Source organism: Panthera pardus, unplaced genomic scaffold (genome assembly GCF_024362965.1).
Source record: "Panthera pardus isolate Hobbes unplaced genomic scaffold, ASM2436296v1 HiC_scaffold_3, whole genome shotgun sequence".
In the NCBI taxonomy this organism is placed as follows: domain Eukaryota; kingdom Metazoa; phylum Chordata; class Mammalia; order Carnivora; family Felidae; genus Panthera; species Panthera pardus.
In genome coordinates this window covers 46,880,989-46,908,665 of record NW_026526876.1, presented here as the reverse complement: position 1 = coordinate 46,908,665, position 27,677 = coordinate 46,880,989, and the positions used below count along the sequence as shown (strand labels likewise).

The following is a 27,677-nucleotide window of genomic DNA, read 5'->3' as shown; positions in this document are numbered from 1 at the left end:
TATATATTTTACCACAATAATCACCCCCTAACCATGAACTTAACAAATACATGACCTTAAAAGGTGATGCTCTCTATCTAAAAGTCAACACACATGCTCTCGCCCCTGCCCTGCTGTCCCACTTTACAAATCTTTATTCTTAGATCTCAACCAAAACACTGCTTCTTCATGGAAATCTTCCTTGAATCATAAACTAGGGAAAATGTCTGTGTTATACAGATTTCTCCTTCATATTTATATGGTTTTTCCATGATATTTATTTATGCATTTTTTCCATGATAATTATTTCCCTCACTGGAACGTAAAGTTCCAATGAGACTGTTCAGTTTTGCTCACTCTGAATCTCTGGTGCTTGGATGCATAATAACTATTATTGGAATTCATGAGTGAAATGAAAATTTGTGAAGCTTTGCACTGGTGACACAAATTATGGAAGATCAAAAGATTCAAACTGAAAAAAAGTAACTAATGATCAACAATATCAAACAATTCATGGGGCACCTGGGTGGCTCAGTTGGTTAAGTGTCCTACTTCCGCTCAGGTCATGATCTCACGGTCCATGAGTTCGAGCCCCGTGTCAGGCTCTGTGCTAACAGCTCAGAGCCTGGAGCCTGCTTCAGATTCTGTGTCTCCCTCTCTCTCTCTCTCTGCCCCTCCCCCCTTCATGCTCTGTCTCTGTCTCAAAAATAAATAAACATTAAGAAAAAAATTAAAAAAAAAACACACAGAAAAACCCAATTCACTTTAGCGTGCTCCAAAGACCTACATAAACAAGCTGAAATTAAGAGCAACCCTGGTCTTTTTTTTTTTTTTTTAATGTTTATTTATTATTGAGAGACAGAGAGAGAGAGAGTATGAGCGTGGGAGGGGCAGAGAGAGGAGGAGACACAGAATCCAGAATCCGAAGCAGGCTCCAGGCTCTGAGCTGTCAGCACAGAGCCCGACACGGGGCTCGAACTCATGAATGTGAGATCATGACCTGAACTAAAGTCGGACGCTCAACTGACTGAGCCACCCAGGCGCCCCCAACCCTGGTCTTTATCCTATAATTGGATGTACTCCACATTTTAATTATTTTACTGATTCACTACGTTTGTAATGATAGCAACGTCTGTAAAGACATACTACTTTGCAAAGTACAAACTGGATAAAAATGTCAAATAAGATATGAGTTTGTTTTTCATTTTTCTTTAATGTTTATTATTTTTGAGAGAGACAGAAACAGAGACAGAGAATGAGAGGGAGAGGGGTAGAAAGAGAGGGAGACAGAATCCAAAGCATCAAATAAGATGTGAGTTGTTTTTTTTTTTTTAACGTTTATTTATTTTTGAGACAGAGAGAGACAAAGCATGAACAGGGGAGGGGCAGAGAGAGAGGGAGACACAGAATCGGAAGCAGGCTCCAGGCTCTGAGCCATCAGCCCAGAGCCCGACGCGGGGCTCGAACTCACAGACTCACAGACCATGAGATCGTGACCTGAGCTGAAGTCGGACGCTTAACCGACTGAGCCACCCATGCGCCCCAAGATGTGAGTTTTTAATCAAGCAAGACATTCTTTTGAACAGAACAAAACATATGGGTGTGAACACAAACGAAAGGGTAAACTCATCTATGAAAGGGTAAACTACAAATCAAGGCTGACACACTCTATATCAAGGTTTCTCAACCTCAGCAGTATGGACATTTTATGACTGTATCCCATTTAACCATTTTAAAATATAAAACTAAGTGGCATTAACTGCATTCACAATGTTGTGCAACCACCATCACTATCTATTTCCAGTATTTTTCATCACCCAAATGGAAATACTGCACCCATTAAGCATTAACTTTCTCATCCCACACAACGCTGGTAACTTCAAAGGTACTTCTTATCTCTATGAATTTGACTCTTCTATTTTATTTTTATTTATACTTTTTTTAAAGTTTATTTATTTTGAGAGAGAGAGAAAGAGTGTGTGTGTGAGTGCGGGGGGGGGGGGGGGTAGGGCTGAGAGGGAAAGAGAGAATCCTAAGCAAGCCTAGATTGTCACAGTGGAGCCCAACATGGGACTCAATCCCACCAACTGTGAGATCATGACCTGAGACAAAATCAGAGTTGAACACTTAACTGACTGAGCCGCTCAGGTGCCCCCAATTTGACTCTTCTGGACAATTCACATAAGTGCAATCATATAGTATCTGTCTTTCTAGTAATGGCTTATTTCATTTAACATAATGTTTTTGAGGTTAATACTGTAGTACTATTCAGAACTTCATTCCTTTTTATGGATGAATAATATTCCATTATACGTATATACTACATTTTATCCATGTATCTGTTGCGGGACACTGGGTTGTTTCCACCTTTCTGAAAATGTGGAGGGGTGCCTGGGTGGCTCAGTTAGTTAACCGCCCAGTACTTGATTTCAGCACAGCTCATAATCTCATGGTGAGAGTAAGCCAGTGTTGGGCTCTGCATGGACAGTGTGGAGCCTACTTGGGATTCCCCCCCTGCCCCGCCCCTCCTGTGCTCTCTGTCTCAAAATAAATAAACATTTAAAAAATTAAAAAAAAAAAAAAAAAAAAAGAAAATGTGGATAATATTACTGAGGAATGAAGTACAAGTATCTGTACTTATACCTGAGTCCCAGTTTTCAGTTCTTGTGGGTATTTATGTAGGAGTGGAATTAGAGGAGGGTTATATGGTAATTCTAAATTTAGGTTTTTGAGAATCCACCAAACTCTTTTCCCTAGCAGCTAAATTACTTTGCATTCCCAACAGTCTACAAGAGTTCCAATTTCTCCATATCCTGATACTTGTTTTCTTTTTTAAAAAATAATAGCAAAGTCCTTTCAACAAAAGGTGCTGGGAAAACCATATACACATTCAGAATAATGGATTTGGACCCTTACCTTCTGTAAAAATTAACTCAAAATGCATCAGGGACTTAAGCTTACGAACTAAAACTGTACAACTCTTGTTTTTCCTTGTGGTTTGAATTTGCACTTCCCCAATGACTAAATGATGCTGAGAATCTGTGTACTTATTGGCCATTAGTGTATCTTCTTTGGCCATTTCCTTGTGGTTTGAATTTGCACTTCCCCAATGACTAAATGATGCTGAGAATCTGTGTACTTATTGGCCATTAGTGTATCTTCTTTGGAGAAAAGTCTATTCAAGTCCTTTGCCCATTTTTAAAATTGGGTTGTTAAGTTGTAGAAGTTCTTCAAACATTCTGGATATTAAACCTTTATCAGATATATGATTTGTGAACATCCCCTTGCATTCTGTGGGTTATCTTTTCACTCTCTTGATAATGTTTTTATTTATTTATTTATTTTTTTGACATAAAAGAGGTTTTTATTTTAGTGAAGTTCAACTTACCTATTACTTTTTCTTGTTGTCTATGTTTTTGGGGTGTCATATTTAAGAAACCATTGCCAAATCCAACACCATGCAGATTGTCTCTACATCTTCCTCTAAGAGTTGTACAGTTTTAGTTCGTAAGCTTAAGTCCCTGATGCATTTTGAGTTAATTTTTACAGAAGGTAAGGGTCCAAATCCATTATTCTGAATGTGTATATGGTTTTCCCAGCACCTTTTGTTGAAAGGACTATCCATATAAATATTGAGAACAATAGGAACCAATTTAAATGTAACTTGATATGCGCTCCACTTTATATGTGACAAAAGACAATTTCAAAAAAGGAAATATGAAGAGCACTCAGCCAATTAACTAGGATTAATCAACATTCTTGTACTATGTGCAAAACCTTATACTGACTGCTGTGAGGGTAATAAATTTAAGGTACAGTTTATATTTTTTAGGAGCTTAAAATTTATTTGGGAAAGTAAGCCACTACACTAGTCTAGTTAACTAATTTAAGGCATGCATGGAGCTAGGCCAAATGAACACTTCAAACAATATGAACTATGGGAGTTGGAGGAGGCAGTTATCACTGCCAGCTGCGATGGAAGTTTTTCTTTGTTGGCATTAGTGTTAATCCAGCCATGTAAATCATTTGTGAAGGAACTAAAGCAAAACAGAAAACCGAATCCATATACATGGTCTCTTTCTAGCACGTTCCAAGTATCTTCTGTTATTTTAATAATAATTTTTCATCAAAAGACTAATGTGGTCAAATTTATAAAACATATGCAACTAGTACAATGAATTTTGTTTCCAGTGCTTATAAAAGAGTAACAGGAAATACGACAATTTTTCCTGCCTTTCATATTCAACAAATTCAAAATATGGCATTTCCCTTACAATTCTTTTAAAACACAACATACTAGGCTATAGTATATATAACTGACAAATAAGTTATATTAAAAACGAAGACGATCGTATGAAACACACACACACAGACAATATAGTTGTTAACCTTTAAATAAGTGTATTTGAAAACTTTCCCTCTTCCATGGGTATGGCATTCATGTTCATTTCAGTCAAGATTTTTAACTGATCTGTTCCATATGTTTTATTTTATAAGACACTGTTAGGGGAAAAAAGTTACAGAGAACCTATAACTTAATGAATCCAAATGACAAAAAATGTTCAAAGAGTAACAGAAAGTCTTTAGCAAATGAACTATTCCTCAATGATACACATTTGAATGAATATAGGCATATAGAAAAAAAAAGAATACTTTGTATGGATTAAAATAATCTGTCACTGGATATATAGTACAAAAGCTTCCCAAAATACACTTAAGCAAACCATAAAAAGAATAATTGGTACAACTGAAAGCAAGATCACCATATACAACCATATAGTCTGATACCCTCACTACAGTAAAGCTTGGTCTATTAAAAAAATATCTGACCTTACTTCAGTATTACTAACAACTCAGAAAATGAAATAAGCCCTCTAAGAATAAACACAGAGTATCTGAATCTAGGAGAGAGACATACAACATTTACCAATCTGGGACTGAAAATACAACCACTTGCTATGTGTTTATCAAATATTTCACATTGGTAAAATTTTGCAAAGTAGTATAGTTGTATCATCTATCCTCCATTTCTCCTCTTGCTGTCTACATGGCATCCACTGCTTTGTTGTACCTATGGCTTCATGCCTTACTCTGAATGTCATTCATGAATGGGGAAGCTCTAAAGGGTTTCTCTTACTTGGAAGCAGATAACTGGTGACTTCATGAATTAATTGTTTATTGACTTGCTATGTGGATATACATTTGGATTAAATTTTCAATGAGGTACAACAAAGTATCAAAATAGTGAGGTTAATTTTAGACAAATATGAAAATGGACATCTTACCCACATGCAGGCCTCAATCCTAACTTTTGAGATGATGCTCCACAAAGAAATGGTTCCTTCAATGCTCTCTTCATCTGGACAAATAATTTGATCAGGATAAGGTGGTTCAGGGAAATTAACTGAATTGCATTCATAAGCAGCTAATGTAACTGAAGCTATATGTGGACCCTATGAAACAAATATGAGAAACCTCTGATGAGAAATATTAATGAAAAAGGAATTACCAATCAATACACATGTCATTTTAACAGTACCTTAATTACTATACATAAATAGAAAAATCTTAGCTTCTAGAGAATAAGAATCTAACTACCTATTTCAAGTTGCAGTTGGTAATTTGAAAAACTAATCCTTAATCTCTTCCCAGCTTGTTTTTTTAATTCAGATTTATTGAAGTATAATTTACATATAATAGTATATAGGTATATAGTTCATTGAGTTTTGACAAATATATTGAACTGTATAAGTACAACCAACCAAGATATAGAACATTTCCATCACTACAAAAAGTTCCCTGGTGTCTTTTTATAGTCAATCTCCTTCTCCAACACCATATGATTTCTGGCTTTATTTGATTTTATTCATCTATATTCTCATTTGTAAGAATGTTATACCCTTTGATAAAAAATTCCTGTGCCCTATCCCTTTAGGCATGATTCGAGAATACCACTTTTCTGTCCTTACTTAAAAACAGTTGGTGAAGTAACTACCTCACTTATCTTTCCCAAAGATAAGAGGTCCTAAAACAAAATAAAACTGTGGAACAAATATCAGTAAGTTTTTCTTTTAAAGCAGTATTTTCTATGGAAGATTTTGTGTTGCTTTGTACCTTTATTTTAAAATATTAAAAATTAAGGGCACCTGGGTGGCTCAGTCGGTTGAGCATCCAACTTCGGCTAAGGTCATGATCTTGCAGTTTGTAAGTCTGAGGCCCACATTGGGCTCACTGCTGTCCGCCTGTCAGTGCAGAGCCCGCTTCAGATACTCTGTCCCCCTTTCTCTGCCCCTCCCCTGCTTGTGCTCTCCCAAAAAATAAATATAAAAAACAATAAATTAAAATATTACAAATTAATAATAATCACATAGGTTAAAATGGATTAATATTAGATGTGTGATAAAGGCTTAATAAACACAATGGTTCCCAAGTGCACATGCATGCCAAGGTGAGGGGTCTGTATAAGAACCAACTAGGGAATTTGTTAAATATACAAATTCCTGGGTTCCCTAAAATAGATTTATTCAATAGGTGGGGATAGGAACCTGTATGTTTTAAATGAGTTTATTTAGAATTTCAAATAAGTTAGGTTCTCTAATAGGCTAGGTTTAGGAACCACTGGGATAACAGTAAATTAAGGGTCAGGAATGAAACCTTTTTTTTTTTTTTTAACGTTTATTTTATTTTGAGAGAGACAGAGACAGAGAGAGAATCCCAAGCAGGCTCTGTGTTAGCAGAGTGGGGCTCGAACCCACAAATCATGAGATCATGACCTGAGCCAAAACCAAGAGCCAGATGCTTAACCGACTGAACCACTCAGGCGCCCCAGGAATTAAACAACCTTAGACAAAGTCACTTAACTTTTTTTCTGGGCCTCAGTTTACTCTTCTGCAAAGAAAAAAATTAAGACTCATAGTTTTATTCAGCTCCAAAATAAAAAACTCCAAATATAATCAAATATGTGAATTAAAATCTAACAATAATTTCCAAAGTTCTCATGAGGTATCAGAGCTAAACACTGGACATCCTTAACACGTTTCTTTAACATACAAGCTGTAAATATTTACTTTAAAGCATACTGTAGACCTAGTGGCTATAAGCATAACTTCTAGAGCCACATGTTCTGGTTCAGGTTCTGGACTCTGTAACTTACCTTCTGAGTCTTGCTCTCCTAATCTATAAAATGGAAATAATCAAATACCTTCAGAACCTACATTCTGGGGATACCATAAAATTTAAATCAGTCAACTTATATAAAGTACCCAGCTTAGAATAAACCCTCAAAATGTACTAGCCATTAGTTATTATGAAGAAAAATACTGTATTTGTAGAATAAAATTTTGTAGAATAGCAAATAAAAATATAGTAAAAATTTTTGTTATACAATATTATGTTTTAGATAATATAATATTAAATTGTATGCATTAATATATTAAAATATATATATAATTTTATCCTCTCTAGCTCTATACACATACACACATACAGTAAGTGGTCTCGGTATACAAGAGGTTTTTTTTTAAATTTCTTTTCTTAAAGTTTACTTGTTTTGAGAGTGAGAAAGAGAGAGAGAGAGAGAGTCAGGTGGTGGGGGGGAGGAGCAGAGGGAGAAGGAGAAAGAGACTCCTAAGCAGGCTCCATGTTCAGTGCAGGGCCCAACGTGGGGCTTGATCTTACCACCACGAGATCACGACCTGAGCCTATATCAAAAGTCCGACGCTTAACCGATTGAGCCACCCAGAGGCCCTGAGAGCCTTTTTAAATCATAAGGTAAAAAAATTAGTGGTTCAAAGACAAAAGTGCACAGATGCAACAATGAAAATAAAACATTAAGGAACTATTGCTATTAAGATAAAAGGTGATTTAAAACAAAACTTTTTGTTGTAAGTTAATACGAAAAATATATTCATAAATCTAAGCTACATTTCTCCCTATATGCAACTGGCGTTATGTGTTCAAAGAAAATCTAAAAAATGTAGTTCTGCATGTAGCACTGAATCAATTATTAGTTTTTTTCTGGACCAAAAAAATCTATGTGAATTTTTAGCCTCTTCATCTTTCTCTTGAGTTTTAATTCACAGAAATTCATAAAGAGTAATATTTACATTAAAAGAATAATTACGTAAATGCTTTTGAGTAGTCACATTTTCCTTCAAAGTTATTAACCATGAAATCCACAATTGCTTCTTTGGATATTATATGCATAAAAGATTTCACAGTTGAGGGGAAAAAGAATTATTTTGTGATTCTTAAAAAAAAAGTTTAAAGTTTGTGGAATTCAGAATAATTGAATAATTAGTGAAAAATTTCTTACTCTACACATATAGCTAAGTATCAGATGTAATTAAAAAAACAAACAAAAAACGTTGTAACTTCAACCTATAATGTATGAAACGCAAAAGAAAAATGTGATACCAGTAAGTAAAATAGAAGAAATTCAAGAGTTTGCCCATGATACCCCACAAACTGTCCCTATAATATACAGTACAGTCTACTTCTCAACTCTAGATTGCAATGTATTTTCCTCTCAGGACTGCCTTCGCTGCATCCCAAAGCGTTTGGATTGTTGTATTTTCATTTTCGTTTGTTTCCATATATGTTTTAATTTCTTCTCTAATTGCCTGGTTGACCCACTCATTCGTTAGTAGGGTGTTCTTTAACCTCCATGCTTTTGGAGGTTTTCCAGACTTTTTCCTGTGGTTGATTTCAAGCTTCATAGCATTGTGGTCTGAAAGTATGCATGGTATAATTTCAATTCTTGTAAACTTATGAAGGGCTGTTTTGTGACCCAGTATATGATCTATCTTGGAGAATGTTCCATGTGCACTCGAGAAGAAAGTATATTCTGTTGCTTTGGGATGCAGAGTTCTAAATATATCTGTCAAGTCCATCTGATCCAATGTATCATTCAGGGCCCTTGTTTCTTTATTGACTGTGTGTCTAGATGATCTATCCATTTCTGTAAGTGGGGTGTTAAAGTCCCCTACAATGACCACATTCTTATCAATAAGGTTGCTTATGTTTATGAGTAATTGTTTTATATATCTGGGGGCTCGGGTATTTGGCGCATAGACATTTATAATAGTTAGCTCTTCCTGGTGGATAGACCCTGTGATTATTATATAATGCCCTTCTTCATCTCTTGTTACAGCCTTTAATTTAAAGTCTAGTTTGTCTGATATAAGTATGGCTACTCCAGCTTTCTTTTGGCTTCCAGGAGCATGATAAATAGTTCTCCATCCCCTCACTCTCAATCTAAAGGTGTCCTCAGATCTAAAATGAGTCTCTTGTAGACAGCAAATAGATGGGTCTTGTTTTTTTATCCATTCTGATACCCTATGTCTTTTAGTTGGCGCATTTAATCCATTTACATTCAGTGTTATTATAGAAAGATATGGGTTTAGAGTCATTGTGATGTCTGTATGTTTTATGCTTGTAGTGATGTCTCTGGTACTTTGTCTCACAGGATCCCCCTTAGGATCTCTTGTAGGGCTGGTTTCGTGGTGACAAATTCCTTCAGTTTTTGTTTGTTTGGGAAGACCTTTATCTCTCCTTCTATTCTAAATGACAGACTTGCTGGATAAAGGATTCTCGGCTGCACTTCTCAACTCTAGAAACGAACTCTAAGTGAACAAAATTAAACTGCCCTGGATACTAAATAATAATATTTCTGGGATGTACAGGAAAGAAAAACCTACATTTCTATTCTAGAAATATAAAATATGTACTTCAACAGATCAAACACATTATCCAACAAGATAAAAGACTTATTCATAGTTTCAATTTTAAGTAATTCTAAAAAGGGAAAATTTCAGCAATCTGATGAGAATTTTTTCCCTAAAGAAAGGACGGTTCATTCACACAACTAAACTGATATATACTTTCCATAACCACACTAATAAGTCATGATTACTCAGCCTTTGAGGCAGATGTGGTTCCCAGCAAAACGGACACAAATAACTCAGCTTCTTGTCCTTTGTTCATTCTCAAGAGCCCGTTTAGTCTGTACCTTGACATTTTAGTTTAAACTACGTTAATTATAGGAAACTTCACAAATTCTTTTCAACAATATAGGCTGATGGTTCCTAAATATAATTGAGTTGAATGAAATAAATATTAGTTTACATGAAAAATCCAAACACCAAGACTAAAAAATTGTTTTGATTTAAATATTTTTAAAGGTTACACATATTCAAATTAACTTTTATTTTCTACAACCTACAAGTCCTACTGCACTATATCATATATTAAATGTCTTAACTATGCTAAATGAAAAACCAAGGGATAAAGACAAACAGCTATAGTGTAAGCAGAAAACACTATCTGGACAGAACCACCATGAAACATATAAAACCCAACAATGTATTGAGCAGGAGGTTACAGCTGTCCTGAGAGCATTTAGATTGATATGTATGGATTAGAGATCCTGGCCTTTGGTTGGGGGTTTTCTGTCTCAGATCATGAAGTGGTACGGACTTTTACACCTACAGTAAACTAAAAGACTGGACAAAACACATGGAACAATTCTTTTCAGGCATTGTACCATAGGCAGTCTATGATTTCTGACTGCTGATAGAAGGAATACAAATGAGGAAACGTTTCCTATGATGGCTCTGGCTTTTCATTTGTAGACACATTCCATGTCTATAGCAAAATCCAAAGAGAAAGAGCCCAAGCAAAGCATGGTGGTCTTGGGGTGCCTGGCTGGCTCAGTCTGAAGAGCGTGTAACTCAGGGTTGTGAATTTGAGCCCCACGTTGGGTGTAGAAATTACTAAAAATAATAAAATTTTTAAAAAACAGCATGGTGGTCTTGCTGAGTTGAGAAGTAAATCTGAGTTCAGGGAGCCTGAGTAGTTGAAATCTGTGGGACAGAATGATAATAAAGAGAAAGAACTCTAGAAACATGCACAGGGTCCTCTTGAGACTTTGATATACAAAGCTGCATTGCAGGCTAGGGTGAGATTCCATTAGGCTAGGCAAAGAACAAGTGGTGGGAAAACAACTTACACCAGTTGTAAGATAAACAATTCCTAGAGTTCACAAGGACTAGGAAACACCTGCAGTTCAACCAGCTAGAGTGCAGAGACTCGGCATTCAGGGAAGACCCTAAAAGGAGCCTAGAGTAACAGTTACTCCAGATAGGCCATAAAATGTTTTTTTTTTTTTAAAAACCTTAAACAGATCAAGTTGATGACAGGTAACATGACTGCCCACCAAAACAGAAAACTGATGTTCTGCAAAGAAAGACAACAAATCCATACAATAAACAATTTTAATACTACATGTCCAGCATCTAATAAGAAACAACTAGATCTGTGAAGAACGAAAATATGACCCAGAAGAAACATTAGTCAACAGAAACAGAAATGTCAGAGATAATGGAAATAGGAGACAAGAACCTAAAAACAGTAAATATAAGTAAGTTTAAGGATTTAAGCAGCAGTTGGCAAACTTCAAATTACAGACCAAATTTGGCCCACGCTAGTTTTATAAAGAAAGTTTCAAAGAATATAGCCATGTCCATTCACTTACATATCGTCTCTGGCTAATTCTGTGCTACAAGAGCAAAAGTGAATAACTCTGAAAGACTCTACAGTTCCACAAAATCTAAAATATTTATTATGTGATCCTTTGCAAAAAAAGTTTGCTGATACCTGGAAAACATAGGGGTGGCTCAGCTGGTTAAGGCTGGTTTTGGCTCAGGTCATAATCCCACAGTTTTGTGGGTTGGAGCCCCATGTAGGGCTCTGCACTGACAGTGCAAAGCCTGCCTGAGATTCTCTCTCTCCCTCTGCCCCTCCCTCACATACACTGTCTCTGTCTCCCTCAAAATAATAAACTTAAAAAAAAAAAAAAAAGGAAAACACAAACATGAGGAAAGAAATGGAAAGTATAAAAAATGGAACTTGTAGAGCTGAAGATAATATCTGAATGGAAAAATTCATTGGTTAGATTATCAACAGATTAGACAGACACCACAGAAGAAAATATTAGAGAACTTGAAGTCAGGGCAATAGAAAGCATCCAAACTAAAGGATACAGAGGGTAAAGACTATGAAAGAAATAAACCACAGTGACCTGTGGAATAATACCAACTAGTCTAGTATACATGTAATTGGAATCCCAGAAAGAGAGGAGAAGGTGTGTGTTGGTGGGAAGGAGTGTGTGCAGAAAAATACTTGAAGAAATAGTAGCCAAGTATTTAAGGTTTGATGAAAAATATCAATCCATCAACTCACAGATCTAAGAAATTCAACAAACCTCAGGACAAATACAGAGAAAACACTTAAATCACTGAAAATCAGCACAATCATAATCTAATCAAATTGCTATTAACTCAATAATGAAAAAAATCTCAAAAGCAACTGGAGGGGTAAAGATAAATTATCTACGGGGAAATATAGATAATACTTCTCATCAGAATAATGCAATCCAAAGACAATGGAATTACTTCTCTGAAGAGCTGAAAGAAAAAAAAAATCTAGAATCCAGGGAAAATATATTCCAAAATAAAAATGACATAAAAATATTTTCAGATAAACCAAAGCCAAAAAAATCTGTTGTACCAGATCTGGACTATAACAAATATTAAAGGAAGTTCTTAGATAGAAGAAAAGTGATACCAGATGAAATCTTAATGTATACAAAGTAATAAAGAGTACTACAAATATAAAAAATCTTTCCTCCTCATTAAAAATCTTTTCAAAAATAACTAGTTGTCTGAAGTAAAAACTATAGCACATATAGAAGTAAAATATATGACAACAACAGCATACATTATGGGAGGGAGAAAAATGGAATATACCATTGCAGAGCAGTTAAATTATATATATATTTTTAAAATGTTCCATCCAAAAAAAGATAGGAAAAGAACACAAAATAGGTGGGACAAAATAAAAAATAGGTGGGACAAACAGCTTGAGGGTACACTTAAATCCAACCACACTGATAACTACATTAATTATAAATTGACCAAACATACAAATGAAAAGACAGAGAGCGTCAGACTGGATTAAAGACATGCCATCTATAAGAATCCCATTTTATTTTTCTTTGAAGTTTATTTTTATTTATTTTTGAGAGAGCATGCATGAGCAGGGGAAGAGCAGAGCGAGAGGGAGAGAAAGACTCCCAGGCAGGTACTGTGCTGTCAGTGCAGAGCCTGATGCAGGGCTCGATCCCATAAACCGTCAGATCATGACTTGAGCCAAAATCAAGAGTTAGACACTTACCCAACTGAGCCACCCAGGTGCTCCAAGAAGCCCATTTTATTTTATTTTTTTACAAAAATTAAAAAAAAAATTTTGGGGGGGGCGCCTGGGTGGCTCAGTCGGTTAAGCGGCCGACTTCAGCTCAGGTCATGATCTCGCGATCCGTGAGTTCGAGCCCCATGTCGGGCTCTGTGCTGACAGCTCAGAGCCTGAAGCCTGTTTCAGATTCTGTGTCTCCCTCTCTCTGACCCTCCCCCGTTCATACTCTGTCTCTCTCTGTCTCAAAAATAAATAAACGTTAAAAAAAAAATTAAAAAAAAAAATTTTTTTAACGTTCATTTATTTTTGAAAGAAAGAGAGCGTGCGAGCAGGGGAGGGACAGAGAGGGAGACACAGAATCTGAAGCAGGCTCCAGGCTCTGAGCTGTCAACAGAGCCCGACACGGGGCTCAAGCCCATGAACTGTGAGATCATGACCTCAGCCGAAGTCAGACGCTTAACCAACTGAGCCACCCAGGTACCCCCCAGGAAGTCCATTTTAAACATCAAGACCCAAAAGTAAAATTAAAGGGATAAAAACATATAACCCATTTTGAAATAATCATAAAAAATATGGAGTGGCTATATTAATATCAGATAAAGTAGGATTGACTATAGGGAGTATTACTAAAGATGAATAAGGACATTTCAAAATGATAAAAGCGCTAATTCTAGAAAAGACACATCAATGCTAAATATGTAGGCACTTAACTACAGTGTAAAATACATAAAGCAAAAACTGACAGAACTGAAAGGACAAATAAATATCCACAATTACAGCTGAAAATTTCAACAACCTTCTCTTATGAGTTGACAGAACAATTAAATTGACAACCAGTATGGATACAGAAGACCTGAACAATATGGAACACTCCACCCAACAACAGCCAAATCCATATTCTTTTCAAGAACACATGGAACATTCATCAATATAGACCATATGATCTGGTATAAAACAAGTCTCAGTGTATTTAAAAGCACGTGCCATGCAGCAATGTAAAAGATCAACACAAGGAGCACTACTCAAGGAAAAGTGGCAAATGAAGGTCCTGAAGGCTAATTTCTCCAGTTAAGGTCAGTATCTTTTAACCTATGTGGTCGTAATCAAAGGAAAGCCAAACAGTTATATCTAGCCCAGACTGTTATTCCCCAGCACAGGAAGCTCCATTAATTCCCTAGAGATCAAGTCACAAGTAACATTCACTAACTGTACTCATAACCCCTGAGAGTTCCTAATTACTGCCAATGGAAGTTCCCGTTAATGATAAAGAAGTTAAATTTTATGACTGTGATGAAAAGTTATACTCTCATTAAAGTGGCAGGTTTTAGGTCTTTTTCTTTTCTTTCTTTCTTTTGGATAATCTAGTATACTTATTCTAGGTGAAGCTGTGGCAATAAGATAGTTCAGCTATTTTTAACATATCAGACATCTGGTTTTACTTCAGTTCAAAGCCTCATATATCTAGTCTCATGAGATGTATTACATTATATTTTCCAAAGTTTTGATCATGGAATAATTTTGCCTTGCCCAGGATGAACGATGTAGTGTTTAGCCAAGGACTAGTATGTCTGAGTGAGAGCAAAATTATAGTTAATTTGGGGGTAAAATTTCTTATGAGAGGAGATATGCGTATTTGTGGAAGAAGTGTTTTAACTTTTAAAATATTTTTTAAGATAAATTTTAGAAGTTACATTTCTACAATTTAAATTCTTTCATGAGCAGTATAAAAGGGGAAGTTTTAGTGATTGGTTGAAAAAATTTAACAGAGACAATTCTATGAGATCAATTTGTACTCTAACTTCAGGAATTAATATACCAAAAGTTCTAAGACAAATTTAGAATTTAAAAAAATTGTCCTAAACAGATAAAATTATCATACCTGAAATTATACAACAGAAAAAAACCCATAAAATGGTAGTGAATATAATAATGTACCTATATAAGCTCTGAGAAAGAAGACTTGGTACCACAAACACAAAGTAGGATCTTTGTAAGGAAGGAGTGGGATATTCGTACATTAATCTCTGAAAAAAATTATATTAGTAAAATGACAGACTTATATATGCATTGCTGCTTCATTACAAAAAAAAAAAAAGTTTTGGGGCACCTGGGTGGTTCAGTCGGTTGAGCATCTGACTTCAGCTCAGGTCATGATCTCAAGGTTTGAGACTTGAGCCTCGCATCAGGCTCTGTGCTGACAGCTCAGAGCCTGGAGCCTGCTTCGGATTCTGTGTCTCCCCTCTTCCTCTGCCCCTCCCTGGCTCATGCTCTGTCTCTCTCTCTCAAAGATACACATTAAAAAAAAAAAAAACAACACTTCTGTTTAAAGTTTTCTGCTTTGGAACTTTACTGTTGGATTTATTTAGGGGCCCGTTTTTGCAAATACATTTTCTTAAAAACAAAAACCTAAAATGGTCATAAATGGTAAGTCTATTTAGCCAAACCTCTTTATCAACCCAGATGAAGAATATGATATCACATTAATTGATAGCATATAAGTATGTGTATATATGAGTTTTTACAAGGAAGATAAGCAGACAGACAGACATTCATCCACCTTAGGCAGCTCCCTTAGAACTGATAAAACATTCCTAATGAATAGAATTGTTTGCACAACATCTGTAATGTCAATTCATAGCCTAATCCATCATCCGTACACAGAAGTCAAGTGAGATCCCAAAGGCAAAATTTCCAATTAGTTTTGTCTGGAAAGTTTAGGGCAAAGGTAATAAAATCAAGAATCCTGTGCTGATTCACTGGGAAAGCATTTGTTTGCCACACTCCTTCATTAAGGAACAAAAGGAGTCAGTGGTTAGGTTGGAATGTGATTCATTAGGAATATCTGGGTGATAAATAAATGAAAGGAGATGACAAATGGTTGTCTGTACAACTTGCAAAACCTTTGTTTTCTTTAAGTCTGACTTTTAAGGGACTTTAAAATGCTTTTGCAAACAGGAATTCTACTTCTCAAATTCTTTTAATCATTGCTTTTCTCATCATAGTCAGAAAACAATTTACCTAAGGTTATGGTTTACAGCAAATCATTCTAGAAGGCTAAAGCATAAAACTATTGATTGCAAATAGGCACTGAGAAGTTTAACTAGTGTTCATATTATTGTTGTGAGAAAGGTCCCAAGTTTACAAAATAAGCCTCTGGTCACACTATATAAAATGCAGTAAATATAATGTCAAAAAGCAGTAATTTGAGCATTAATGTGCATTTGTTTTCTGAATCTGTTAGTAACTTATTAGATATAATCGGACTTCCATCTCACATTTATTTGATGAAAATCCTAGTAATAATAATTATAACAATGCCTGCATGACCTAAGTAACAGGGCAAGAATGTAAGAGATTCTTTTATTTTTTATTTTTTTCATGTTTATTTATTTTGAGAGAGAAGAGAGAATGAGCAGGGGAGGGGCAGAGAGACAGTGAAAGAGAGAATCCCAAGCAGGCTCTGCACAGCGCAAAGCTGGACATGGAGCTCAATCTCATGAACTGTAAGATCATGACTTGAGCTGAAATCAAGAGCCAGACACTTAACCTACTGAGCCACCCAGGCATCCCTTTATGAGATTCTATAGTAAAAGTGTTATGGTAAGTATAAAACTGCTAACCAAAACAAAAATGTGTAATAAATTCTATAGTGCATGCTCCCAAGTTATAAGGACACACTATTGAAGTCATTTTTATTATATTGAATTAATCCATGTTTCCTTTTTTAAAGATTGTATTTATATTTATTTTTAAAATTTTTTTTAATGTTTATTCATTTTTGAAAGACACAGCACAACTAGGGGTGGGGAAGAGAGAAAGGGGGACACAGAATCTGAAGCAGGCTCCAGGCTCTGAGCTGCCAGCACCAGAGCCTGACGCGGGGCTCGAACCCATGAACAGCGAGATCATGATCTGAGCCGAAGTCGGACACTCAACCGACTGAGCCACCCAGGCGCCCCTAAAGATTTTATTTTTAAGTAATCTCTATACCCAACCTGGGGCCTGAATCACCACCCTGAGATCAACAGTCCCATGCTCCACTGACTGAGCCAGCCAGGCGCCCCTAGACATGTTTTACTTATCTTCTCTAAACCTAAGCAACTTGTGATCATAAAGTTGATTTAAGTGTTCAGGAGAAGAGAACCACATATTTATACAGAACTTTAAAAAAGGCTATTATAAATTATTTAAAATATATACCCAATAGGACAGATTTCAGCTAACCTGAATCTCCCTATCTTTCATTAAAGCACACATTAGTAAACAATGATTTAAGGGCAGGAAGTTATCCAGTCTATGCATACCCCTTTTGTTTTGTGAAAACCTGGCCCTATGTCCTGGAGACCTTGGTTTCTTCTTTTGATGTGGTGATACTCACAAGAGTTAATGCATGAGTCACTCTTTGGGGAAAGGCAGGGAGAAGAGCTGATCATGCCTTCATCAAAAAAAGCGCAAACAGACCTTTTCTAAGAAGGGCCTGTTTGGTCTTCCCGCCAGAGTCCTGAATCACTGCATACTTAGAGCCAGAGTCATTATACCTATACAGAGCATTATCCAGTTACACCAGAATCCTACTTTTGCCAATGCCTTCCCTCATTTTTGCCTTATACAGGGATAGACAGGTGAGCAATGAGGCATTAATCAGAGTCAAGCAGGGAAAAAAGAGGTTGGCTAACAATTTTTTAAAAGAATTCTCCTACCTCATAGCATTAAACCATTACAATATTTCTCTTACTGAACCTACTTCACTATTTCATTTCAATCCATATCCATACAGTTTTCCAAGTAACATTTACTTTAGGCATTAAAGAGCCAACAGTCAAAAAGTATAAGAAATGTCTACACCTAAGGAAAACACAGCTTTTTAGTAGCATACTATAAAGTACTATATACATACTATAAAGCACTTGTTCATTAAAGGAAAAGACGGGGGGGGGGGTTACAGAAGGGTTCTATAAACATTCAACAGCAATCAAGATGTCATATTTTTAAATATACAATCATTACCACATACTTTTGTAATGAAATAATCCTAAACTTTAAAGCAGAAACAGGCCTCTGAATTTTACACAAAGGCAAATATCTCACAACTAACTTTTTTTATTTTATAACAGAGAGAAATTTTTTTTTTCTATTACAATGGTCCTATTAAACAAATGACTCATTAATACTATTCAGATGACAATGCCTTGATGTTATAGCTTTTAATAAAACCTAATATATTCTACAATGTAATTGAACTGTTCCAAAGCTTTTCTATATACCAACTGCATCTAGACAGGGCAACTCTAACACTTTCAACACGTGACTATCCCTCACATCCAGGAATTCAATGGTTAAAATGTATATGCCAAAGGGAAAAGTTATCTGTAACGTATATTCAGCCTTCTATTTATAGCTCAATATTTGGGTGCCTTTTACCATTATTGTTGATAGTTCTTGTTCTCATTAGACTTCTTTTTCTAAGAGTGGGGTTTTTTGAAAGGAATCTAGGGCTTCTTAAGGCTTTGTCCAGGAAACTGCTCCACCTAGTGTCAGAACTGTTCACATATTTGAGACTTGTAAATTCCTGTCTAAGGACTCATTCTCTTTGTTATTATTAAGAAAAATAAACTTTATAAATCATAAATGGCACATACAGTATACAAATGGCTCTTTAATCATCTGCTTGCCTTATAACTTGGTGAATAATAATATATGTGTGTTAAGGAGCATGCCTGAGATATATTTCTCATCAAGTACCAAAGTTCCTGTTTTTGTTAGCCCGGTTGTTTACAGAATTATGAATCATATTTTTCTAGTAACAGGAAGTAATTCTAAGGTGGCTACTGAAATAACCCATCACTTCTCCCAACTGTTTTTAACACTCTAAACTTAATCCATAAATTACTTACTTCTCATAATGAATGCAATGTTGTAAAAACCAGTATTTAATAGCTGCACACATTAACAATTACTACATGAAATTAGAATTAAATCTTACTGTCATCAGGCAACTCATTTGGAGGCAATTCCCCCATTTTCCTTTTCATGCAAAATGCATTCTTTTTCCCTCGATGGTTTTCTAGACCACTCAAGCACTCACACAACTATATTCTCTTATAAACCATCACGTTAAGTCTAATATTATGACTGGAAGAGAGAAATGATAATATTTTTGGCAAATGGATGAGTCAAATGCATATGTCTTATAAAAATCCTTAGAAGATGGCTAGCTCACTAAGGCTCCCAAACTCAATATGCTTCTTCTAATGAACTACTGTCACCTTGTGAGTTAGAGCAAGGCAAACTACAGCTTGAAGATCAACGTGTTTCTGTGAATAAAGTTCACATTCCTTTACATATTGTCCTTTGATCCTTTCTCATTGTAATGACAGATCTGAGGAGTTGCAAGAGAAACTGCATGGCCTAAGATATTTACTATATGGCTCTTTACAGAAAAAGTGCTGACCAATGAGATGTCTGGCCCTGATCAGACCATTTAAGGTGGAAATAAGAGGTTATTAACATCAGCAACATTCCCTTCATTAAGTTGTTTTTACTCTGGGTATAATTTCCACTAATAAATAAGCATTCCTGGATCATTCATGTTCTAAATCTTCTGAAAGGAAATCTGCTACATGCTTAAGACTAAAAGAGATTTGTTAATGGATTTCTGGAAATTAATATCCAAGAGAAGAGTGCTTAGAAGGCGCAATCTGAGAAAAATCTGCCAGCCACAGAAGCCTTTTTACATCTGATCTACTTATTAAAAAACATGAGTAAAGTAAATGAATGAAATCAGTAACCTGCACTACTTTCCAGGCAAAATTTGCTCATGAGATAGACATCACACAAAGGAACAAAAAAATGCCTAAGAAATAAAATAGGCTGAGAGCAGTTTACAAATGCTATTTAATTTCTATTTTGTTATTTAGTAAGGATTCTTTTCTTATATAAAAAAATAACATATCTTACTATAGATATACCAGAGACCATAAGCATGCTCATAAACACTAAATAAAAAAAACAAAAATCACATTTTAAATCATTATGCCTGGTGTTTATCTAAATTCAATGCAAAGAGCATATTACAATGTTATTTATAAAGCAGAGAGTAGATATAGTTTTATTTGCTGGGGAAATAAAACAGAGGCTGTAGTGGTGTTCAATATAAAACTATTATGCAAAATAAGAAAAAGCTATAGACAGATTAGGTCATTTTTCATCAATAGTCATACCCTTCCTACTGTCTCTGCTTTAGATCAGGTAATTACTACCTCTCACCTGGACAATTGCCTTCTAACTGGACCCCTTATTTTCAGTTGCTTCCCCACCAAATCTATCCTCCACAATGCTTTCAGAGTTATGTTCCTAAACCACATGTTAAAACTTGTTTGGAAAACTCTTTGTGACACATAAAACATAAACTCCAGTGACATTTAAAGCTTTCCACAATCTGGCACCAATGTATTTTCACACATGGGTCTTCTTTCCATTTCCAAGATTTCCTACTTTCATATCTGACTGCCTATCCCTCAATAAACCCATCTTCGTGAACTTTTCCTATTCTTTCTCCAAGAGAATTCCTCCCCATTTTAGGAGGTCTTATAACAATTTATGAATATCACTATGAGAGTATTTATATTTGCCATAATGTCCTACAGTATATGTATTTATGTAATATATATCTTCTGTTCTATATAATGAATTCCTTTTTTTTTGTAATTCACATAGTATTTCAGAGTGTTTTTTTTGCACTAAGTAAATGTTCAAGCTTTTTGAAGTGAACTAAAATGAATTATTACAGTGATGACTTTATGAAAAAATTCAGTTTTTTGAGAATATATAAGAAAACCCGTTTGTTCTCAGTCTTAGTTTGAAAAAGCCTCACAAAAATGAATGTTATCTAAATGAACACTTCCTGATTTTAGGAAGTAGTTAGATGCCAATTTAAAATAACTATAGCAGGGGTGCCTGGCTCAGTTGGAAGAGCATGCAACATCTTGATCTTGGGGTCATGAGTTCAAGCCCCATGTAGGGTGTAGAGAGTACTTAGATAAATAAAACTTTAAAATGACTATAAAATTTCAAAACAAAACAGTATATGTACTACAACAGAACATTTAAATACAGCATATACAGAAAAGTCCATTATACATGAGTTATTACAGCACAAGCATCCTCTACCTAGGTCAAGAAATAGAAACATACAACAGAGGGACCTACCCTACTGGTTGTTAAGGTTGATTACAAAGCTAGTGTAATGAAAACTTTTTTCAATTGGTCTGTCAATTTCTACAAACTTTGACTGATATTGCACTGATTCTGTGGATAAAACTGGGAGAACTCACAGCCTTGCAATACTGTATCTTCTAATCCATGAACATGATATTCCTTTTTATCTAGATTTTTCTGCTTCCAATAATATTTTACAATTTATGTAGAAGTGAACCATATCTTTTATAAGATTTATTCCTAGATTTTTGCTTTTTTTAATAAAATGCTATTATAAATAGTACCTTCTAAAAAATTTCAGTTTTTTACAGTATGTAAAAATACAATTGTTATATATATATTGACCTGGCATCCAACAATTATACTATACTCCCCTATTAATTCTCCAAGTTTGTGGAAGTTATGACCTTCTCTCGGTAGTTCTGCCAAGTTTTGCTTTTTATTTGTTTTTATTTTTATTTTTCAGAGTAAGCTCTACATCCAATGTGGAGCTTGAACTCATGACAGAGATTTAGAGTCACATGCTCCACAGACTGAGCCAGCCAGGTGCCCCAAGGTTTGCTTTTTTTTTTTAATGTTTATTTATTTTTGAGAGAGAGAGAATGCGTGCAAGCAGGGAAGGCGCACAGAGAGAGGGAGACAGAAGATCTGAAGCAGGCTCTGCGCTGACAGCAGCAAGCCCGATGTGGGGCTCAAACTCATGAACCATGAAATCATGACCTGAGCTGAAGTCAGACACTCAACCAACTAAGCCACCTAAGCGCCCCCCAAATTTTGCTTTTTATATGTTGAGTATATAAGATAAATACAAATATAACTGTTATAACTTCCTGGTGAATTAATCTTTTATTATTAAGAACTGACGCATTCTATTAACACTTTCTGCCTCATACTCTACTTTGACTTCAATATAGGTGCATAAGCTCACTGACATTTCGCTCATCTTTTTCCATCCTTTTACCATTAATCTTTCTGTGTATTCATATTTTATGTATGTAGTTTGCATACAGCAAATAGCTAAATATTTTTTTACATTTATCTGGACAATAGAAAGTGATATTTATTCCACTTACATTTATATAATTATTGATATATTTGGGATTTAAATCTACCACTGAATGCTTACTAATCATCCTATTTATGTTCGTTTTGTCCTTCCTTGCCTTCTTTTGGTTTGGCTTTTAAAAAATTACTCAATTTTTACCTGCCCTTATTAGCTTGATTTTTATATATTTTTCTAGTGCTTACCCTAAAGATTATAAAATAAATCCTTGTTTATTAAAGTGTTATATAAATGAATATCTTGCCTTTAACAGAATACAAAGGCCTTAGAATAATTATTCTTCAATAATTTCAATTATTCTACATCTGATTTGTAGATGATGTATTTTAATTCTCTCTATATTTTAATCTCTTAAGACATTATCATTGGGGCACCTGGGTGGCTCAGTCGGATGATCTCACAGCTTGTGAATTCGAGCCCCGCGTCAGGCTCTGTGCTAACAGCTCAGAGCCTGGAGCCTGCTTCTCCTTCTGTGTCTCCCTCTCTCCCTACCCCTAACCCACTCACGTTCTGTCTCTGTCTCTCTCAAAAATAAATAAACATTAAAAAAAAAAAAAAAAAAGACATTATCATTACTGCGACATCATACCTGAGCTGAAGTCAGACGCTTAGCCGACTGAGCCACCCAGGCACCCTGATGTCAATCTTAATTTCAATTTACCCATATATTTACCCTTCTTATTCTTCATTTGTTCCTGAATCTCTGGGCTTCAATCAAGAAACACTTTCCTTCAATTCAAAGAATATCTTTTACTATTTCCTTTAGAGAATGTTTGCTGATGACAAACTTTCTGTTTTTTGGTTTTTTTTAGTACCTTTATTTTACACTGTTCACAGGATACTTTGAGTATAGAATCCTCTGTTGGTAGCTATTTTCTTTTAGTCCTTTATTTAAAGATACCATTCCACTGTCAGCTGTTAACTTCTCAACAAAATCCATGACAGCAAGAAATCAGTCTTACTGGAGTTCTTTTGAAGACATCATGTTTTTTTTTCTCCATTTCTTTTTGTTCTGGACATTTTTCTCTTGCCTATTTTGCAGTTTATTAGTCCTCTCTTAGGTATATCTACTGAAAGTCCATTAATTGAGTTCTTAATTTCAGTTACTATGTTTTTTCAATTCTAGAATTTCCACTTGCCTCTCTTTTATAGACTCCAATTCTCTGCCAAAATATTCAAACTTGTTTATTACCTTGAACACACTGCTTTAAATTTTTTTTTTATGTTTACTCATTTTTGAAAGACAGAGACCGAGCACAAGCAGGGGTGGGGCGGAGAGAGAGGGGGACATAGAATCTGAAGCAAGCTCCAGGCTCTGAACTGTCAGCACGGAGCCCAACGTGGGGCTCAAACTCATGAACCGTGAGATCATGACCTGAGCCAAAGTCAGATGCTCAACTGACTGAGCCACCCAGGCACCCCCACATTGCTTTAGATTAATACATGTATAATAACTTCATTAAATGGATCCCCTGTGGATCTTTTTCTATTATTTCTTTGTATTGACCAAATTAACTTGTCTCCTCAGATACCTGATTACTTTTCACTGAGTGCTAGACTTATATATTAAAAAAAATATGGAATTAATGTGAAGCCTAGCATGATTTTATTTTCCTCTAGACTTAAGATTTAAGCCTGAGCTTCAGTCTCTGTAAGGGCTAATTTATATCTAATTCATCCTTACCTTTAAAGTGTGGCTCCTTAGGGTTCCAATCCAAAGCCTGCAAGTTTATCAAAGCATATCATTTGCCAGTATCACCTGTCTAGGTTTCCTCTTTAACATTACGGTTGCTGTTATAATTCTTTGCTCTTTTTTTTTTCTCTATGATACCTTTAGGCAGATTTTTTTTTTTTTTATTTAGAGACAGAAATCACACACACACAGGCACAAGTGAGAGAGGGAGAGCAAGGGCTGTCAGCACAGAGCCCAACATGGCACTCAATCCCAGGAACCATGAGATCATGATCTAAGCTGAAATTAAGAGTCAGATGCTCAACCCATTGAGTCACCCAGGCACAGGAGTTTTTAAATTTTATCAACCTGTTAAAGATACTTTCATGAGAGTATTGATCTAAATTGCCTAATCTATCATCACTGGAAATGAAACAATTATCAGTGGTTTTCAACTATGCTATGACATACTGCTGTATTAAAATCAATTGTGGGAGCATTTGCAGCAATGTGGATGGAACTAGTGTATTATGCTAAATGAAGTAAGTTAGTCAAAGAAAGACAAATATCATATGATTTCACTCTTATGTGGAATTTGATAAATACAAAACAGATGAACATAAAAGGGAAGGAAAAATAAAATAAAAGCAGAGAGGGAGGAAAACCATAAGAGACTCTTAAATACAGAGAACAAACTGAGGGCTGCTGGAGGGGTTTTGGGTGGGGGAATGAGCTAAATGGGTAATGGGCATCAAGGAGAGCACTTGTTGGGATGAGCATTGGGTGTTATATGTAAGTGATGAATCACTGGGTTCTACTCCTGAAACCAATACTACACTGTATGTTAAGTAATTTGAATTTAAATGAATAAATAAAAAATACAAAAATAAATAAAAAATAAAAATAAATAATAAACAAAGGGTGTGAGAGTCCTATGCAAAGAAAATTTTAAGACTTAAAAAAATGTACAGCACCTGTGAGACATTTTATTAAATTCTTGGAAGAATTTAAAAACTCAATTGTGGGAAATGTTGCTTATAATTTCTTAAGAGTAACAGCTAAAGTGTGTAAAATGAAATGACTGCCTTTTAAATAAAATCATAGTAAGAATAATGATAATAGCAGTAGCTATCATTTGAGAACCTTATATATACTAGCCAGTGAGCTGAAAAGTGTACATGTGTTATTTCATGTACATGTGTTACTTCATCATTTCAATAACGTGTTATTTCAATCCTCAAAACAGCCTTATGCAACAGGCATCATTCCCATTTTCAGCTGAATAAAATAAGGTTTAAAAGTTAAGAAACTTACCAAATATCATAGTAATATTTGACTCAGCATTCAAACCGAGCTGTTTGACTCTGCATATGCCCTATTATCTCTCATGATAGGAATGAAAGATTTCAGTCCCATAACAAAATCACCTTCAATTACTTGCATATTCTTGAATAATAAAGAAAATAATGGAATTATGGCATTATATCTGAAACTGGGCACACCACAGGAGTATGTGCTGCCTGCAAATATTTACATCACGATGGAAGGAAAGGCTAATAACTGTTAAACTAATTAATGAATATGGAAAACTACTAAGAAAACTTATTTTCATTCACATGCATTATAGTTATAAATACAGATAAATAATAGAATATGCCTCTATAATCTAAGTAGAGCTATTTAAAGGTTTCATATTTATCTAGAACACAACTTGCAAATATAGCAGTTACACTGGTTGTATTAGCAATGCCACCTAGTGGCAGCTAAAGAATAGACAGACGTAGGAAAAAGTTCTAGAAGAGTGGTTCTTAAGTTGCTATGCATTAGTCTCTGGAGAATCTTATAAGTCCTTTTTGCCAGAAAGATGCATATTTTGTAGACACATAACAACATGTATAGTGTTTCAGGAAATTAACAGACAGACCTCTTGAAGCCCACTTGTTGACTATTACAATTAATGGAACAAACCAACTAACTAGAGGCACAACTAACCTCCCTTGACCCTTGAGAAAAAAATCCATTCACTTTCCTTTCCCTTACTCTCTGGTTAGTAATCATTATTCCTACATAAATAGCATCTAACTTCTCCTTTGTGGCTAGATATATGTTCTCTGAAAACTACTAGATTTCCACTGTTTTCAAATCATTTTACAAAATTTGATGGTAGCCCAAACTAGTCATTTTTCCCTATTGATTTTCATTAAATTTAATGTGGATCAAACAACTATTTTTACTTCTGATGTTGGAAGTAATGAGGACTTTCAGGGCATCTGAATTAAGTTATAACTTTTCAAATATATCTAAAATATAAATAGTTTACTGACAAACTTAAAAATCAAGACTGCTTCTCCATTTTATTATTTTTTTAAACTTTAAGTAGGCTCCATGCTCAACGTGGGGCTCAAATTCATGATTCTGAGATCAAGAGTCGCATGCTCTACCAACTGAGCAAGCCAGACACCCCAAAACAATTTTTCAATTTTAAGGGCAGACAGACAGGTATCTAATATTCTAGGAAATATAGTAACCCTTTGAGATGATCATTTAGTTGTACAATGAATTATAATGAACTAAGTGAAACTTCCAAAAGAGGTAATTTCCATATTGAGAAGAATCTAATTGGGAAATTTTGTCTATTTAGGAAAAATTTTTCTAGTTCATTTTTAAGCCATGACTTCCAGTAAAGAGTACTGTAATGAAGAATGAATTAAATCTTTTCCTTTTGTTAAATTTGGTTTCTTCTTCATCTATTTTACTACAAATTATTATTAAAAGGATAGTTAAATTTCTGACTGCATTACTCTCCTAACATGGTCACTTGTTTTCTTGCCTGAGGAGTTACATGTTGTATATGGAAAATGTGCCAGTTTCATTGGTACAAAAATATATGACATTAGAATGTTAATATCACATCCCTAAGTGAGAATAAAGACTCATAAATGAAGGGAGGTATAATTAGGACTTTCCAAACACAATTACATTTCACAGATACAAAGCAAAAGGAGTGGCCATCTATAAGGATAAACTCTGTTGACCATCTGTCACCAAGAAAATGTTAAGTTTTTAAAATAGGGACACCCAGGTGGCTTAGTCAGTTGAGTATCCAACACTTGATTTCAGTTCAGGTCATGATCCTGTGGTTCATGGGTTTGGGCGCCCATAGCGCTCCACACTGACAACTGCCTGGGATTCGGTCTCCTCCCTCTCTCTCTCTGCCCCTTCCCCGCTCTCTCATTCTCTCTCTCAAAATAAATAAAAATAAACTTTAAACAGGCTTGGGATTCTCTCTCTACCTTCCCCCTCTGCCCTCCCCCACTCACTCTGTCTCTCAAAATTAACATATATATATATATATATATATATATGAAACAAATTATATGTTATATATATATAACAAATTATTTAGAATAGCTTCTTAAATATCACAGATCAAATTTTTATTTTTTATTTTATTATTATTCACTGTTTATTTATTTTTGAAACAGAGCGCGAGCA

The 27,677-nt window shown here is 35.1% G+C and overlaps 2 protein-coding genes across 4 annotated transcripts in view; one reads left to right on the top strand and one right to left on the bottom strand.

Annotated features, from left to right (window-relative positions):
- VMP1 (vacuole membrane protein 1) overlaps positions 1-27,677 on the bottom strand; it is a 129,342-nt gene that overhangs the window by 65,201 nt on the left and 36,464 nt on the right. For all 3 annotated transcript variants that reach the window (XM_019431077.2, XM_019431076.2, XM_019431078.2), the window contains exon 6: positions 5,265-5,432. In XM_019431077.2, coding sequence (XP_019286622.1) covers positions 5,265-5,432 — 168 coding nt within the window. The remainder of the gene's footprint in view (positions 1-5,264; positions 5,433-27,677) is intronic.
- PTRH2 (peptidyl-tRNA hydrolase 2) overlaps positions 14,282-27,677 on the top strand; it is a 56,459-nt gene continuing 43,063 nt past the window's right edge. Inside the window, exon 1 of the mRNA XM_019431080.2 lies at positions 14,282-14,303. The gene's annotated coding sequence lies outside the window, so the exon portion shown is untranslated. The remainder of the gene's footprint in view (positions 14,304-27,677) is intronic.